Source organism: Mya arenaria, chromosome 14 (genome assembly GCF_026914265.1).
Source record: "Mya arenaria isolate MELC-2E11 chromosome 14, ASM2691426v1".
NCBI classification, from domain to species: domain Eukaryota; kingdom Metazoa; phylum Mollusca; class Bivalvia; order Myida; family Myidae; genus Mya; species Mya arenaria.
Window position 1 is genome coordinate 3,447,614 of NC_069135.1, and position 19,980 is coordinate 3,467,593.

General features: G+C 32.6%; 1 protein-coding gene across 3 annotated transcripts; it reads right to left on the reverse strand.

The window, feature by feature from the left end:
- Positions 1–3,334: 3,334 nt before the first annotated feature.
- LOC128217021 (universal stress protein YxiE-like) lies at positions 3,335–19,856 on the reverse strand. 3 transcript variants are annotated; one of them, XM_052923831.1, is made up of 5 exons: positions 19,683–19,856; positions 15,823–15,903; positions 11,716–11,727; positions 7,083–7,189; positions 3,335–5,471 (listed from the first exon to the last, which is right to left on the reverse strand). In XM_052923831.1, the coding sequence occupies exons 1-5, from the start codon at positions 19,762–19,764 to the stop codon at positions 5,265–5,267; spliced, it is 489 nt and encodes a 162-aa protein (XP_052779791.1). In that variant the 5' UTR covers positions 19,765–19,856; the 3' UTR covers positions 3,335–5,264. The 3 variants fall into 3 exon arrangements, with proteins under 3 accessions (XP_052779791.1, XP_052779790.1, XP_052779792.1); XM_052923830.1 differs by lacking the exon at positions 11,716–11,727 and adding an exon at positions 13,105–13,116; XM_052923832.1 differs by lacking the exon at positions 11,716–11,727 and having other exon boundaries at positions 19,683–19,855.
- Positions 19,857–19,980: the final 124 nt, after the last annotated feature.

Genomic DNA, 19,980 nt, shown 5'->3' on the forward strand with positions numbered 1-19,980 from the left:
GATGTCAATTTGAAAAGGCCATACTGGTCAACAGATGGTATTCCTGATGTTCTGGACTTCGTTAACATTAACGGAGTCATGGCTCAGGAAGTGGTCACATGTATCAGACATCAGTAGTGAAGAATGTGGTTGTTTAGATGATGAGGACACAGACAGCTACATTTTTTTTTCTAAATTAGGCAATGGCAGACTTAAATAACATTTCAGAATTCCTTCAAACATTTCATTTGAATACTTTAAGAGATGCTTCTGAAAATAATGTTAATGTTTGTAAAAGCTTGTACAATGATGATGTTACAGTTTACATCATGAATAACAGCATTGATGGGCATGATATGATGGTGATGTTGAGAGTTATGATGTTGAAGGGAGTGGTATTGATAGCAATGTCGTTGGGGAATAATGTTGGTGGGGATGCTGTTGATGGGGTTGATGGCAATGATGTTGATGGGGGAGGTGTTAATGGTTAAGATGCTGATGTGGTTGGTGGCAATGATGTTGATGGGGGATATGTTAATGGTTATAATGCTGATGTGGTTCGTTGCAATGCTGTTGATGTGGTTGATGTTAATGATTATGGTGCTGATTGGGGTGATAGCAATGATGCTGATGTTGATGATGGTGGTGGTCTTTTTAAGGAAGATGATGATATACCTTTGATTTATCTTGTTGACAAAGGGGAAATTTCATTAGCTTATGAAAGTCAAAGCCCAATTTAAAAACCAACCATTGTAATAAACATATTTATTAAGCTTGTGCATAAAGCAGATCATTCCAGATGCCCACCACTCCTCTTTCCTCCTACTCTCACATGACACTGCAGTTTCAAAGTCCAGGGTAGCCTTCGCAAATAAGACTAGAGATTGCTTTTTTGAAAAAGCGCTTGTCTCTCCCATTGTGTGGTCATAGGTGTAAAAGATCAATGATGGAATTGAAATTTTTACTTATGGAATGGATAAGAACAAACATAGGGGTCATCTACTGGGCATGACCAACCTGCATACCAAGTATTAATTTCCTGGGTCCAAGTGTTCTTAAGTTACCGAGCAGATAGAAGTGTGACAGACGGACTGGTGACCAACAAATTGTTTTTCATCTGAAGGTGACTGTGACCTTGACCTGACCTCAAAATCAAAATCATACCAAGTATGAAGCTCCTGGGCCCAAGTGTTCATTAGTTATTCTGCGAAAACCGTTATTTTACCTCAAGGTCACCATGACTTTTGACCTACTGGCCTGAAAATCAATAGGGGTCTTCTACTAGTCATTACCAACTGACATACCAAGTATGAATGTCTTATGTGCAAGCATTCTTCAGTAATTAATCAGATTTTTTCCACCTGACAGTCACTGCGGTCTTTACCAGGACCTTTGACCTATTGATCCCAATTCCAATAGGAGCCATCTACTAGTCATGACCAACTAGCATAACAAATATGAAGTTCCTGGGTGCAAATTTTCTTTAGTAATTATTGGAAAATGTTTTTCCCCGCAGGGTCACTGCAACCATGACCTCTGACCAATTGACTTTAAATCTATAGGGGTTATCTACTAGTCATGACCAATTGGCATATCAAGTATGAAGTTCTTTAATTATTGAGCGGAGAATGTTTTTTCACCAAAACCTTGACAATTGACCACCTGATCCCAGAACTAGCATACCAAGTATGAAGTTCCTTGGTGCAAGCGTTCTTCAGTTATTGAGCGGAAACCGTTTCTTCACCTCAAGGTCACGGTGACCTTGACCTTTGACCTACTGATCTCAAAATCAATAGGAGTCATGACCAACAAGCATACCAAGTATGAAGTTCCTCAGGGTCTAAGCGTTCTATAGTTATTGAGCGGAAACAGAGTGTGACACAGACTGACGGACAGGGCAAAAACAATATGTCTCCCCATGAATGGGGGAGACACAAAAACTTGATTGTTTTGTATTGATGCTTGAAACACATGCATTCAACACATTGTAGTCTAAAAATAGTTTTCCAAAGTCATCCGAAAAAAATGTTTCACTTGTTTTACTTGGTGTTATGCTGCTTTGACTAAAACATATTATCTGGCAATGACCTTAAGTGTTTTTGTATCAGTTGAGTAGAGCTCATAGGACATGTGAACTTGTGTATATTAATAAGAACTTCCCCTTTATGGAAACAAACCAAAAATTTGAAAACAATGGTCAATAGTATCATTAAAAGATTCCTTTGAAGGTCATATTTTTTATATTTTCAAAAACATTTTTGCTGATTTTTTAAAGAAATTTTATCAGGCAGTCAGATGGAATTATCAAGACATTTGCCATTTTTTGTCAGTTATATGGGAATGATTGTTATAAAGTAAAGCATATAAAATGAAAGTATTTTAGAATTGAATGACATTATTGAGTGTGCTTAGCTTTGCGAAAATGATCTGTTTTTGAATTTATGTTTAAATCATGTATCTATTCTTTGTTAAAGTTTTAAATAAACACTGTTGTTAAATTTGAGATACAGGATGAACAAAATCTTGTTGTGAAAATTAAATACTTGAGTGATTAAATGTTCAAAAGTAATACAGTCATGTTTTGTTATGTTCTGATTTATGCTTCATTGTTTTAAGGATCATAGAGCCTGACCCTTTCCCATTATTTAGGTGTAAAGTTAGACCTCTATTCAACTCAAATAATGAGCATTTTCAAACATGATGCACTATGGGTTGTAATAATAATTATCATAATTATATAAAATTTGTCCATTAGAGTTTAGTAATTAACCATATTTCTCATTGATAATGACAAAAATAAAAAGTGCAACAGTGTTGCATAAATATATTTTCTCAAATTGAAATAATATCAGGTGGAAAACTGTCGTAAGTCAAGTTACGACACTGTTGCATAAATATATACTTTGATGAAATTTGACTTTTGAGGTGGAAAACTGTAGTCAGTCAAATTTTCAGCAAATTCATCTTTTGTGTTCAATGTTTGAAGATGATATATTTTTTGGTTTAAAACTATCATACAGTACAAAATTGTTATGTTCAAATACTTTAAATATTTCCAACACATATAAATTAAGAAAGTTTTTTCCTTCTCCTGAACAGTTTTGAAAAATGGAGTTACGACAGTATTGCGTTGAGCCCTCGATATTTCATTCAATTGTCCATATAATTCTGACATGGCGCTCAGGGGGGGACATAATGTTTGACAAACATCTCTTGTTTAATCTTGAATCTAAATGTTTACAATTTCAATCATCTGTATACACTCATCAAGACAATCTGCAGATTATTTGTTATTAGGGAAATGCCTTCTTCTGCCAAGTTGTTTGACAAAATTCAAATAACAATAAAGATCAAATACTTTTTCTGTTTATTCTAGGCTACATGGATGAATATTTTATTGTACAAAGTCAAATTCAAGTTTGAAGTAAATTTCACAGATTGACTAATTTTTTACAAAACAAGATTTTCATCAAATGAAAATAAATTTAATATGGGTCAACACAAAGTTTCTTCACTTACTTGCACAAATATTACATTAAGTTTCACATGTAAAAGCAGTATAAATTCCGACTATTTTTGTTGTACATAAAAAAAGGTGATGAATGTGATATACTATCTGCATGCCAAAATACTTAACGAAGGGTGTATATACGGTAGTGTTTCAACAATTGAAAAGCCTAAGAAACTGTGATACCTGATGTTCTATTACAAAATGTACACAACTATAAGAGAAACAAGTGTGATAACAATTGAAATGAAGACAAAACCAACGGATGGAATGATACATGAGAACATAGAAGAAATTTGAGGTATTCCTGAATTTTAGTTAGACATTTGAATGTGAAGATTCTGAACAAAATAAGCTTAGCAGATTTTCTAGGAAGACAAAATTACATTAATTTCTCTTTATAATCAATGGATTAAAGAAACCATTTCTTAAATTTGTCACTCGGTTCATTCGAATCTCATCAGTGTTATGCAGAAGTATAAACAATAAAGTTGCTGGATGTAGACCTTGGGTAGTGGGTATTTTCCTTCATCAAGGTTCCCAAGAACCTGACAGTTTTTGCAGAAACATTGATAAAAATGCACCATTCAACTAAAACAACCCAAACGTACAAAGTACTTGTGTAATGATAAAACACACAAGCATCATTTGCACGAATTATTGAGCATTCACAAATTACGTAATAAGACTTAATAACACCAAAAAAACTTTATAATAATGAGAAATATCTGGATTACCGGTATAAAAAAACAAATCTTTTGATTTGGACCCCAATCACCTATGTTTTCAACTGAAACAGCCTGATAATATCTCCATTGAGTTCTTTTACAGAAAACAAATCTTTATCATTCTTGCTGAATGGTACAAAGAAACATTACAAGAAAAACGTTACATCTTAACATGAAAAAATATTGCATTTTACTATTATGGAAACTTAAAATGGAGAGATTCATGTGTAAATCTAAAAGATGTCAATGAAAGTTAACTATGAACCTAACATACAAAATGGACATGCTTGACCTATCAAATAATAACATTAACACAATATTTATCAAAGATTTGTAGTTGGTCCTTGTTTGTAAACGTGTAGATATTCAAATGAGCTAAAACACCTTAACCAAGAAAATAAGACAACAAAGCTGGACAATTTTACTTGTTGACATAAGCCATGTGACCTGAAATTTTAAATCTGATATGACCGGGAAAAATGGAACATCTTCCGGCATTCTTATGATGTTATATGGTGTTTTACCAGTAGTTGTATACAAAGTAAAATATTAACAAAGAGATTACCTTTATCTAAAACATAATATAATTATAACAAGTATATAACCATGGTAACAGTGGTAAAAGGTAATGTATGATATAAAAGAATAAATCTATAAATACATGTATAACCTAAATTCACCATCAGTAACAAACTTCTTGAACTTCTACATTGACAGAAATTTTAGAGATATCAAAATACAAGATACCAGTCCAGCACAATGAATACATCACACTAAACACTCACAATATTTTTTTTAACACTTAGTTTATCATTTAATGAATTATATTTTTCATACATCACACTAACAAGATTTTTTTACAAAGACATTTTGTTTTTCATTTTATGAATTTTATTTTTTATAATCCATAAATCTATTGCTACATTGCGTCAAAACACAATAACAAATACAAAACATTAGTTATCTCTCAGCTTGAAGTATTCTTTTCTGTGTAGATGACTTTGTGTAACATTATCTCAACATCAGTAATAACCATCACCAGTTGTGCATTAATCCTTCTTTTTTAGCGGGATGACGGAGACGGGCACGTTGCAGTGCTGCACTACGTAGCTGCTGACGGAGCCCATGAGCAGCTTTTTGAGCTTGCTGAGCCCACGTGTGCCCATGATCACACAGTCAACTCCAAGTTTCTCTGCCATTTCGACAAGTGTGGGTCCAGGTTTATCGCCGGACTGTTCGTCCGCCTGACCCTTCACCTGTGAATAAAAAAAATGATTCAATAAACAAATACTTGACAAGAACAATCATCAATTAAGCCTGTTTTTGATAGACAAATGAATTATTGGAGTCTGAATCCAACAGTCTAACATATAAGATACACACAGCTACCAAAGCAGCCATCAAGTTTTGTGCCCATGTAAAAGATAATATAAAACCAATCAACAAAAATGTGTACATAGAATGATGTATGTGTATTCAGATGCCACACATATTTCAACAAGAGATGTTTGTCAAACATTATGCCCCCCCCCCCCCCCCCCCCCTGAGCGACATGTTGTCAGGATTATTTGGACAACTGAATTAAATATGCATGGACCTCCACGTCAAGTTTTAGGGCCATGGGTGCAGGCAGTGTCAAGTTCTCACACAGACAAGCTTATTGCGTTGAAGTCACTGTGACCTTGACCTTTGACCTGATGACCCCTTAAATTAAAAGGGGTCATCTACAGGTCAGGCCCAACCCCCTAGTCAAGTTTGATGATCATAGGTCCAGGCTTTGTTGAGATATCACTGGGAGACGCTTTGTTATCTTTTTTGTGTAAAAAGGTCACTGTGACCTTGACCTATGACCAAAAATCAAGAGGGTCCATCTACTGGTCAGGCCCAACCTTCATGTCAAGTTTGATGACCAATGGTCAAGGAATTGTATAGTTTGCCTTCAAGGTCACTCTGTGACCTTGACCTTTGGACCGATGACAACCAAAATCAAAAGGGGTCATCTTTTGGTCAGGCCAAACCTCCAAGTCAAGTTTGAGGGCCATGGGTGAAGGCGTTGTCGAGTTATCACTCGGACAACTTTTCATCATTCAAGGTCAATGTGACCATGACCTTTGGCCTGATGGACCCCAAAATCGATAGGGGTCATCTACTGGTCAGACCCAACCTCCAAGTCAAGATTGAGGGCCATGGGTGTAGGCATTGTAAAATTACCAATCAGACAACCTTTTATAATTCAAGGTCACTGTGACCTTGACCTTTGACCTGATGACCCCTAAAATCAATTGGGGTCATCTACTGGTCAGGCCCAGCCTCCATATCAAGTTTGATGATCATAGGTCTATGCATTGTTGATTAATAACTCGGACAAGCTTTAAAATCCTTTTACCATTTAAGGCCACTGTGACCTTGACCTTTGACCCAATGACCCTAAAATCAATAAAGGTCATCTACTGGTCAGGCCCTATTTTCATGTAAAGTTTAATGACCATACTTCAAGGAATTTTTTGTTGAGTTATCACTCGGACAAGCTTAGGTCTACCGACGGACCGACCAACCTACTGACCGACATGTGCAAAGCAATATACCCCTCTTCTTCGAAGGGGGGCATGAATATTAAGAGCAATATACCCATACAGGTAGCCAAACATTTGTGGAATGAAAATGTTATGGTTCTATCCAATTCTCTAAGTATGCAGCTAATAGAATCGTTATGCTTTCAAGTGTCTTGTAGAATTTTCCAGGATTTGTGTGAGAGGCTGCTGTACTCATAAAAAAACATGTGAACAGTTTCAAGTTGAGAGCTATCACTCAGTGCATAAGTTCCACTAATTGTTTACAAGACATTTTTTAATAGATATAAAACAAACCCCTGCTTGCCGCAGCTTAGCAGTGAAGTCAGAACACAGTTTCTCTACAACTTTGTGTTGGGTGATGAAGTCATCCTGTAGGGCCTGGGGGTCGGCCAGGGGTCCCACTGCAAGTAGATGGCTCATAGTCAATATCAAACATCAAGAAAAACGGTTTGCAAATGTCTGACAGGGGCATAGCATGGGGTTATCAAGTGTAATTGAAGTCTACAATCTATTTGATCAGGACTACGGTATGTTACTGCAAGGAGAAACTTCTCTTACCCCAAAATATTACCTTTACTAACAATCAATTGTTCTCCATACATGTATTCATGTAGATGTGGATTTACTTATTTTAAATATATTTTCTGCCAGTTTTGAAGTTCAGATTACCATGCTACGCACCTGCCTTTTAAATGTCACATGTCAGAATGAGGGCATGATTAATGATAGGTAGACAATGTCGCGATACTTTTCAAATACTGCAAAATTTACTTTTTTCTTTCTGACAGAATGCAGTGTTTGATAACCATAAATCACAGAATCCACTTTACCACTTATTCACTTCTTCTGAGTATTTAAACAAACAAAGTCTCTGTAAATATGATAAAAATGTTCTAAATATAGTAAGATAAGATATATTTAAACTAAACTTTATTACTTCAATAATACTTAAAACGAGTTAGTAGTGCAGTGATTATACTGTAAGGAAGATATTTTTGTCTCTATTTTATTCCCATACACAGAATGCATGCTCAGGTATATGTCCAAATAAATGCTTTATTTTCCGAACATAACAGGGCAGCACTTCTGAGGAAATTTGATGAAAATGGCACAATTTAAGATTGATTTACAAGAAGCTTTTATTCTTATCAAAATTTTGGCTGGCATGTGATCAATGCCACGTTTTTCAAGTATCATTCATATACTATTTTAAACAAATTTCCTTACAATAGACAACTTATTAATCTGGAGAAATAATTCAATAATGTTTTCTATTTAAGTCTTTACAATATTATTATATACATCATAAAACAAAGATGACTTGATTATTCTCCTACATTTTGGTATGACACTAAAATATCTTCCGAAACAGAATGTAAGCAAATAAAACTGCTACATCTACCAAACAGACTTGCAGGCCAATCTTCATATATACATAATATGCTTCATATAAAGCAATAACACAAGTGGCTCTCTTGCTGACCAAGCCTTTTTAAATACAGGGATGTTATCACATAATTCATTGTCTTTCATATATTACTTTTCAAGTAACAACATCTGTATTAAAACATTAAAAATACAAGGAGAATCTTTGATAGAAGCCAACATATTTGGACTGATTACAAACATTTTTGGACTGGTTTTGATACTTAAAAAGATACATTATCTTAAGAAAATTTGAGCATATTCAGTTGTTTAGGTCCAGTCAGCTGCAAGTCTAAATATGTGATCATGCAAAAGCTGCAATTTGGTTAAAGCGATAAAAAGTAACTGCAAAAAAAGTGTAAATCTTTAGAAATATATTGATATGTGGCCAAAAAACACAAAAATAGGCAAAGAACAAATATCTTAATACCATAAGCTTTCAAAACTAATCAAGAAATCCTCCACACGGTGCATTTATTTTCTAGGGTAGGATACATATTTTTATTATTTCATGCCCTTTGATTGTTCATAAAAAAATAACGTTAAATTATAAAAATATTATCCTGTTTGAAACTGTGAATTCATTGAAATATAAATTTCATTGTTTCGATTATTTTACTGTTTCTCTGCAAAAACAAATTTAAACAAACCCAGTGTTGGGAAGAAAAATCAATGACATCATTTCAGGTATGACGCCATTTTAGCTAAAATTTGGCATGATTTTCCAATTAAAAATTACTGAATTATTGATTTTTCTGAATTAAAGCATGAAACTCAAAATAAAATAAGTTTGTTTGAATGCACGATTGCAATATGATTCCTGTTGTTTACAGCAAAAGTAAATCTTTCACTAATGGCAAAACTTCTGGTGCTCACTCAGTAAAATATATTGCTATCTTACACTGAAACAAACAATTATCCTCTAATTATAACACAAAAATTTACAACAAAACAATCACAGTTATACAACAATGTATGTCATCATTTCCACATCAAAGAGCTAATCGACAGCCTGAAATGCCTGAATGTTGCCAATAAAAAAACACAACTTTTGGCAAAACACGACAATACATATACCAATCTATTATAGCACTATTAACACTAGATTGCCCAAAAACTGCTACAAAAAATAAGTATATTGAAAAAAATATGTATGTTTGAACAGGACAACTTTTCTACAATGTTTATTTGACTGCCATGCATTTTTACCCAGGCATCCAGCTATGTAGAACAGACAGCATCACATTAAAGCGTTGTTTTCTTCATTTTATATACATAAAAAACCTATTCTAGAAACTACATGTTTATATCATCATGCTTCATAGATAGAATTGATCGCATGGGTAAAAATGCTTAAAAGTATGGAAGTTGAACCGTGATATGAACAAAGTACTGATGCCACAGTAACAAGCTAAACTATAATGGAAGTCAGCATGAAGATAAAAATCAGTCTTCATGTTAGAATGACCATTACGAGAATTCCACAAATCCAATGTTTCCACTGTCAGATGCATCCATCTTCTTTCTAGAAAAAGTTTACCTAGACCTTTGACCTAATGAACCCTTAAATCAATAGAGGTCATCTATTGGCCATGACGAAAGTGCATACCAAGTTTGAAAACTCTAAAACAAGCCATATCTTAATGAAAGTGCAGAGGACTATAAGTATCTTCCATGGCCGAGAGTGTAAGATATAGGTTCATTCCGACCCGAGCGTAGGGTGTTTTGCGGAAACGAGGTTTACCGAGTTTCCGCAAAACACCCTGCGCGAGGGTCGGGATGAACCTATCTTATACGAGTTCTAAATATTACCATAAGACAAGATTTCCTTGATGCTACTGACGACAGTCTTCAACAAGGGAGGTAATTACAATGTGGTAAAAGTAGTTCCATACAGGCATTTTATCTTCGCCCGTGGGCAAGATAAGAATATCTAGCATGGTTAAATTATTGGATCTACTTATCTGAGGTAGGAGAAAAAGTTATCCCAGTGTCTACCATGCTTCACAGGTACAATGATAAAATTTATGGTTAAAATTCAAGGCTTTGTCACCTGCTCACAAGCAATACATCACAATAAAAATGCAAGATGTCAGATCAACCCACAAATAAAATATTTAAGAAAACCTGCCAGTTAATCGACTGGCTTAACTTTATTCATTTTATATTTAATACTGCAAAAAGAAGAAATGTCCATTACATTACGGTATATATTATTGGTGACATCATGGTTTGAACATGTATATTTCGTCCATGCTATTTTGTCAGTTAACAATATATACAAATAGTACATTTCAATACAGTGCAAAAACAATCTAAACAAAATTGTGCACAGCAAATTAAGACAGCTCAATGTATGGGTTAGTGGGCTGGACTTATTGAAACAGAGGGTCACAATTATATAAATATCGCATTAACTTACATTTTGAGGGAAATAGTGATTTTAAGTAAATACACAAAAATGGATATTATATAAATGCTCTTCTAACTCATATTTTACAAAACTATATCAAAGCAGAGGTTGTAATAGCTGATAATTGTCAATCATGAAAAAAAGCCGGGGTATATTTTTGAGTATGGGGAATTCATGCCCAAAGCAGGGTAAATGGGCTTAGACCTCTTTTGAAATAGTTTCTGAAGTCATTTATATTCATTTCAAGGTACTTTTTTTCTCTCTTTTTGATGCCTATTTCTGATGCAACTGTCCACAAAAAATATTTACAAATGTACAATCGTCTAAAGTTAAAAGCTCTCAATCCATTTTTTAGAATTCATCTTGCAGTTTTGAACCCCTGTCAATGATATGCAGTAGAGTGAGGTGTGTCAGTAAGACTGTAGTAACTATCAGAAGATATAGAAAGAGTTACGGTAATGCAGTATTACACACACCACTCAATTAATGATCAAATTAAATTCAACCTATGACAATGGCACAAAAATCCACCATAACATGAACAATTATTTGTGTTTTTACAACATCTACTTTTGTATGATAATTACATCATATTGCACACATGTCAGCTGGGTGTACGGATAATTGGTGGGCAAACAAAAATCTAAATAATTATAAAATTTTGTTCCCATTTATTATACCTGTTTCAGAAAAAAATATCATTACCCTCAAAAATTCATGAGTCATAATGTTATGTAAAGAATAAAATGACGCCCTTTTCGTGAAATGAAACGGTTAATAAAGTTACCTTACCGTAACCTGGTGAATATAAACTAATTGTGACTTCCCATACGTCTATTGTTCTGGTTGACAATCACATCAATAATGTCAACCCTGGCCATAACCAAAATGAATGAGCCTTACTAAGGAAACTTAAGAGAAGGGTTTTATTGTTGTAAATATTTATGCTTAAAGGGAACAAAAGGAAATAATGGAGAAGTCTGAAGATATCTGTTAAATATTGAAAATACACATACTTCAAACAAGATTGTACAAGATCACTTACCGTCCAGTGATTATTTCATGAACAATTTTCATGAAACAACTTACCCATTTTTATTACTACAAAACAAAAAAGTACAGAGAATTAAAAGAAAATGGCATAAATATGGAGAAATTAATGAAACATAAACATAAAGCTACATATAGACATTCACAATGCAACACAAACAGTAAACATTGCCAGCACAAAATCATAGTTGGCTCTTTTCACATAACATCAACTACATTGTCATGATTGTGTGCTACAGATTAGCACAATTTGTGCTATAGATCTTAATTCTTAACAAGTCTTCAGTGTCTACTATGACATTTTGACAAATCTGGATAAGAAAACATATGAGAAAAACATGTGAAGACAGTGACTGACTGAAATATGTTACAGCATAGGAAAGTCATGTAGGCTTCAGCAGGAAGGGTTTTAAGCCATGTGTTTAGAGGAAGTCCGGTATGTTGGGGTTTATATGCTTCTTTAACAGGTATCACATAGATAAAAATGGGGTTTCAGAATACTAGGTATTGTTAGGAAACATACATGGTTGTTCTTGGAAGTTCCAAAGCCATGCATACAAGTATATTTTACTGTATAAATGTACATTTTACAGATAAAAATGAGTCCCAGTCCCCTTTCTTAGTAAAAGAAATGTGTTATAACAACGTGAATGGAAAACCTTTCAACTTGAACAAATTGTACTTAACATCGCATACTATATAAAACTACAGAAACATGTAATGTTTTTAAGCATTAACCACAAGAAGACTGTTGTTTTTTGACATACCATCGCATAAATATTTGCATGCCTACCGGGCAAGCTATTTTGTGAGGTTAATGAAAAGAACCAATCACCTTGAGTTGTGTTTCCTTAACAATTGTACAGGATTAAAGTCAACCTTCGAATTAAATTAACATGAAAGTTGGTACATAAAAGGTATATAAAGATATAAGTTTCATCCTTCATCTTTATTTCAGTATCGTAAAATTTTACTTGAATAAAAATATTCCCTTGATCAGTATTTTATAATTAAACAAACACTAAATGTTCCATGGAGATGACTAAATTTATCAACAAAAGTAATCCTCAAGTATGATCATTTTTTTTTAACATTCATCCCGTAAATAACTGAATTTCTCAATCCAAAGTTATTTTGTTTAACACTCCTTATTAGGATGACAGCATTGATCATAAGTGAACATCCTGATAGTTGACTTAAGGTTTTTATTAAGAGTCATCTTAATGTATTGACATCCTAGTATTCAAGACTGTATTATGTAAGATCAACTGTTTCAGAAACACAATCTTTATAAAGCAAGCTGCACACACCACAATAGTATGAAGTGATAACAAGGTAAGTGCATGAAACAGGAGTTCTAGGTAAGTCTGAGAGAAGGTACAAGCCGTAGATTTGATTCCGTCGGTTTCCACGGTACCGTTAACTCACCCATGCTTATAACTTGATTGGAAGGAAACAAAAGAAGATGAGCAAGATCTTTATATGATATCAAGTGACTCGATCTAATATGCAACAAAAACTGAATTCATTATTTGGTATTTTACATATCTTATTCGCAGAGACACCTACAGGTTGTGTGAGACAAGTGATGGTGAAATTTGTTAACGAAACTGAAGCAAAGAAGATGGAGATAGGCACATATTATTATTCATGCAAAAGGAGTGTTCAAAGTTGAGCAGGAAATTTAGACATCAAAACAGACTTGGGATATGACAACTGTGAACTTTACATTCATAAGTATGAGAAATAGGAACACTTTTCCCTGTCATGTTGACAGTTGTGGGACAACTGCACTAGCTGGACCATAAATTGCAAGCTACATTTCATTCTGAATGTTCTTTACTTGTCTCTTGATTAAGCCTAAGGCTATTCCTAATCAGATTTAGACAGATTTGACCTCCATTGTGCTCCAATAAAATGACTGAAATAATGCTAGCCATAATTGTGCCTAATATTTTTCCATCTTAAAAAAATATTTTACACTGACACCTACTTTATTTAAACATTCTCTTTAAACCTCAAGTAAAAAACAGGCTTAAAATGCGCCCTTCAAAAATTACACAGTAGGCGTATATCAAATAGTGCAGCATAATGATGAAATGCTTCAGCCATGCACGCCACGGCGTTTACAAGGATATATACTGAAGCTTACAATACTTTACAACATCAAAAGGCATGAATTTGTAGGTTAGATGTGTAAGCCAATTATTTATTTTCAGTCAACTTAATGTGATAAGTAAATTTCAGGGCATTGATTACAAAAATATCATGTCTGCATAATATTAAAGTTTGATTATTTCAATTAAATAAAAAAAATACATATATATCTTACATATGATAGCAAAGCCAAGTTAATGAAATTAATTTCCTTAATATATGTTTTTATAAAATCAGCAAAACCTATAAGATTGAAGCTACTTCAAGCTAGATATACTCGAAGATCTGTACTTGTTATTAAAGCTGAAAAGATTGAATTACATGAGACTGTGTGGAGTCTACAAGCATGACACCGACTATGAACTATATCTAATTGTATCATTTATTTATTAAACTATTATCATTTATTTATTAAACTAATAGTTACTCTTACATAATATACCTGCCTTGCACACATTCCAAACTTTTGAATTTAGAAATTCTTTAAAGATAAACAACACTGTTTTATTGCTTTACAATTTTATGTATTTTTACTGTATTCTTATCATAAATTTCTAAGTATAATAATAATCTAAAAAAATAAATCAACTTTCACAATAGTCAGTATTAGCACAAGCCCGCATGCCTACACTGGTAAAATCTTTCTGGGCTTGCTCAAATTCTGGAAGAATGCCAAGCAATAACATAAGAATTCGGGCATGTTCATACAAAAGTCTTATATCGTTGACTGTTTAAAAAAAAATTCAACCTTTCTCATGTCAGGAAATAAAATGGTGCATGACAGGTTATATTATTCTGTAATTATTATTCAGTAATATTGAGAGCTGGATTTCAAACTCCATAATTCTGTATTAAAGGATACCATGGAGTTCCAAATCAAGCCTAATTATGTTTAACAAGCAATAGGAGTACTCAGAGGTCAGGAGTATAAGAGAGAGAGAAAGAGAGTTAAATCTATAGGAGAAGCAAAGTGACAGTGCTACTTTTGTTATCAACTTATATATAAAATTATTTGGACAAGCCTAGACTCATTTGCAAGATCTAAGATATATACTGTATATATATATATATGTAAGTTGTCTCTGCTTTCAATTTGTTGAGGGACTTGAACTATTGTTTCAAATTCAAACAACATCAACAAATATTGTAGTGTTTTTTCAAGTGCCGACTTTCGGCAACATTCCCCTCCTGAAAAAGTTAATATTTTTCCCTTAACTAGTTGAAAATCCCCATTAATCTTTGTGTGGAAAACTGGCCTTCCCTAAAAATGTTGATAATTTACTTGAATACATAGTAAAAGGTTTGAATTTTTTTTTTTGAATCATGTAAGTATTTATCCCTTTTTCCAAAACAATGCTATTTTACCCAATCAAAGGGCCCCGTAACCATTCCCTTTTAGAGGAAAAAACACTGCATTTATATAGAACTGAAAGTGCTGTTTTTGTGCAATGTGTACAATTGCAAAGTAAAAATTTAACTCCGTACATGTAAACTATAACTCTTAAAAGTAATGAACATTCAATAAATTGCTAGAATATACAGCAGATATGGGAGTTTGAAATTGAGTTTTTATCTTTTTGAATTTTATAAAGTAACATTAAATAATTACTTTAAGTTTGGCATTGCAGTCTAGAAAATTATTGATAAAACAAATTCATATTAAGTAACAATAACAATTTTATTCCTAATTTATCAACTATGTAAAAAGAATATCGTTCTGATGTAAATAACATTTAATTGGAAACTTCCTTCATTCATGGGCAGCATGTATTATTATAAACATATACATTTTTAACACTAATAATTAATAAATGTCGAATTCAAGGCATGTTGATAAATGTCAAAGAAATACTCTAATTTAAAACGTTTTTACTCTACCCCATGAATGAGGAGGTTAAAGAAACAGTCAATTATTTGAACAAGGATTTCTAATTATAATATTGGACTGAGAAATGGAACATATTTATAAGAAACGTTTGGTAAACCTACCAGTTACACCCGCAAAATTGTACTCAGGAACAGTGATGCCATACACATAATCGTTAGGCTGCTTCAAATTGTTCAAATACCCTGAAGAAAAGACCAGAGATAATGGTTACATGACAAAAGATCAGTCAAAAACAATCTATGACAACACAATTCATGAAGATACTAAAATGTTTTTCCCTGTAGTGATATACTTTTGGATAAAAAATTATCAACCACGGGCATTTTTCTTTTCAGATTAATTTGACTGGTGTTCGAAACTTAGGGTCTGAATCAGACCATAATGTTAATAATAGTTATTAAGAGGAGAAGTGAAATGAGCAATGGTAAGAATCAGAAGTCTGCTTAGCTAAGCTTATACCATATGGGCCGCGTCGCGCGATTTTAGGCCTTCGGACATAATTATTACAAATGAAATAATCACCAATAAAAAATGCCAAAAATAATGATTTTTTCTATGTAAATAAATTTCTTCCAGACTTCTTTCTTTTAAAGGTTTTTCATTTGTGCATCATTTTCTTGATGATTTATAACAATTGGTTTACCCAAGTTTCCATAGCAACCATACATCGCCCCGACATATTTTGACTGCATTAATAGTATGTGTTTACAACGGCCAAATGTATTAAAAATACAAAACTGATTCATTATTTTTATCTTAATTTATGTTCCTTAAAGATTCTGTGATAAGAAAATAATTTACTTATAAGCTTTAATACCTTTATTTTATATTGATATGTTAATTTTGCACGTCATTCAAATAATGGGCTTTTGTAACGACGTCATGTGAATGACGTCAACTTAAGTATTCAAAATGCGCAGTACATGGTCTCACTTGAAAACCCGTATCTTACGCAATTTTAGTGATATTATCATGAAATTTTCAGAATATCTTCCTGCAATATCATTTTATTCAAATACATTAAAACATTGTAATACCAAATATATGTCCAAAGGCCCAAAATCGCGCGACGCGGCTCATATATCTCTGTGCTAGTGTTGCAGAAGTTAACTACCTTATATCAATTTAGAATTATTTGAGCACTGAGATGTTAAAGAGACTTGTTCATGTTTTTGGACCAAAAATTCTTATAAACCGTTTATGTACTATTGTTTAGACCTCTGAAGGTGCCCATTTGGTGGTGATAGGAATGCTTTTCATCAGAATGAATCACTTTTGGAATTTAAGGTTAAGGATAATTTTTTTTTAGATGTTTTGCAAATTAAAGCTCCTCACAGATTGAAGGTTTAGACAACTTTTTTTTTAGTCTCAAAAAAGGCCAATTTTTGCAAAAATGCATGGAAACCAATTATTTAAGACTGCCGACATAAAAATAGATCAAAGGTTTTTATATTCAAGTTCAATAATTAATATTTTATGCATTTTTCTTCAACTATTATTAATGGTTTTAGCCACGAAACATCGGTCCCTAGACTTACCGAAATACGCATGAAAGTTACCGAAAGACGCCTTCTAATGCATTTATTTTATTGTTTTTATATTAATATTATATAAATACATTACCAAACCAAATTTTAGAGATAAATATTGAAATATAATGATGTAATAGGCAGTTGAAATTTCAGTGTTCGAGATCGAATTCCGCGTGCCGACTCGCCAACCGAAAGACAGATAAAAGCTTCCAAAATAATCAATTATTCCAATTAATGATGATCTCATAATATTCATATAACTAAAACACACTCATAAAAATGAAAAAGTTCATGAAAATATTTACTTATTGTTCAATTGAATAAAGACAATGTCAGTGAAATATTTGTCTCCCTTGGCCAACCGAAAGACGATTTAACGCAGGTAAAAATAACATATTAGTTGTTGTATTATGAAAATGATTATGAATTTGGATTCAAATAATAGCATTTATATTCTTATGGAAATGTTAGATCAATACACAGCATTTGAAAGTATTTTGGAATATACTTGAAACATTGCCTTTAAAATAGGTCGAAAATGTCGCTAAAAGCATTTTCTTTTAAACTAACTTAGATCTACAGTATAGTTCAGGGCTTTCAAATTTTAATTTTTGTTTATATGAAAATTGAAAAAAGAAGTTTTTAAACAGCGAAGTTCTCATCTTCAGATAAATTAGCTTACTTATGGACAATAATAACCAGACCACACCAAATACACACAATCAGGCGATGTTTAAAACAACATAACTATCACCCGGTATATGACACCCCACAAAGTAGCGGCACGTTTTTTGGGGGACAGTTTGGTATTATTGAAAGTGTGTTAATTTGGGTAAACCCTTTTCGGCTCTGTGACACGTGTTGAGTAAACACCATAATAATTACACATTAAAGGACCGCATTACGTGTACATTTATAATTGCGGGTGATTTTTGTGGATCCAAATCCATTGCAGACACTGGAAATGCAGGCTATTATTTCTAATGCACCATGCTAAACCATAAAAAATAAAGTATTTTAACTTAAACTGTTTGATTTCAACAATGAAGATATCTACATAGTTAATAATAAATATTGCACATAATAATGAAACATAATTCAATTCGGGCAACATTTTTGCCTTGTACATATGAACTTAGGTAACAACAACTTTCTTTTCTTCATGGTCATATATACTGGTACGCATGGTGCATTCAAAGGTAATTATTAATATATTCTTATAACTCAATCTCGATTTTATTGTTTGTATGTCTGACACATTTGTTTGTAACACAAGGTGAATTTTCAATGTACATTTGCCATAGCTTTTGTCATTAACATGTATATGTCTTTGTCAATGATTTAAATACATATTGTAAGTTAATCATTTTATTTTGTATTTGCAGCGTTCAATAATTCATGTAATTTTATTATGTGTATGACTAATGTTTTATGCAGCCTTCCATGTTCGATGTTAATCAAATGTATATGTCATGTATGTAGAGAAATGATGAAAAATAAAATAAATAGTATTATGTTAACTGTATATATTTGTCATGTTCTTACTTCACCTTAAACATATCAATAAATCGTATTTTGGTTGAGAACAGGAGAATACTCTTATTGGCTAAATAAAGGAAATTCTTTTGTCAAAAATCTCATTATTTCAAGATATTATTTTATAATTTTTGGCTACAATGTGTAAAATCATCAAATATATATGAATATTAAAAATAAATACAATAGCAAGCGTCTTTCGGTAAATTTCTATCATGTTTACTCCAGTTTAACCATATCCATAAATCGTATTTCGGTTGACGACGGGAGATAACTCTATTTGACTAAAAAAGGGAAATTCTTTTGTCAATAAAGTCATTATTTCTAAATATTTTTTTATAATTTTTGGCTACAATGCGTATAATCATTAAATATACAAGATTATTTAAAAATAAATGCATTAGAAGGCGTCTTTCGGTAACTTTCATGCGTATTTCGGTAATTTTATCTGTCTTTCGGTAAATAATCGTATTTCGGTAAGTCTAGGGACCCACGAAACATTAATTTTTGAACAGAAATATAAAAATCTGCCATCTGATCTTTTATCACTGATATGCAGATATTAACACAAAACATTTCTCTTTCTAAGTCAAAAAAATAAAAAAAGTTGAAAAAAAAATTATTTAAAAAAAAACAAAACACAATGTTTAAATGTCAGTAACACTCGGAAGAGGAGTTGACATTAAACAGATATAGATAGATATGTAAGATATTAAATACAACTTTGTCTATTTACAATATTTTACTGCATTAACTCAATCAATTCCAGATAATTCAGGTTTTAACCAGAGAAAAAAGCACTGACATTGAGCAATTGATCATCATACAAAACGCCATTAAATCGATGTATTTTGTAATCAACTGGATTTAAAACAAATAATTCGTCTACATACAATTAAAGGCATTTTCTGCAGCTTCACTGCCATCGATGCCAATAAGCACTTTTCGCTGTCCTTCCTGTGGTGCGTGAGCCATTTTTGTTAAATGTTTGCTCTATTTGGTACGAGAATTCAGTTACAACCTTTTCACCTCGCAAGTAAGAATCTGTAATCATGCAGAGCTCCTTCCACGTAGCGACATGTACGAAGTTTTAGAGAAGAGCAGTGACTGAATTAAATCCCATGAAATATTGGTACATCGAAAATTCAATAAATGTGAGAATAATAAAAATAATAATTTGATTATTAAACA

Excerpts from the sequence above, each read along its gene's own strand:
- LOC128217021 (XM_052923831.1), bottom strand. The coding sequence starts at position 19,764 with ATGGCTCACGCACCACAGGAAGGACAGCGAAAAGTGCTTATTGGCATC. Across the intron at positions 15,904-19,682 it reads TGCAGAAAATGCCTTTAATT|GGTATTTGAACAATTTGAAG; the intron begins GTATGTAGACGA and ends TCTTTTCTTCAG. Across the intron at positions 5,472-7,082 it reads CTAAGCTGCGGCAAGCAGGG|GTGAAGGGTCAGGCGGACGA; the intron begins GTTTGTTTTATA and ends TTTTATTCACAG.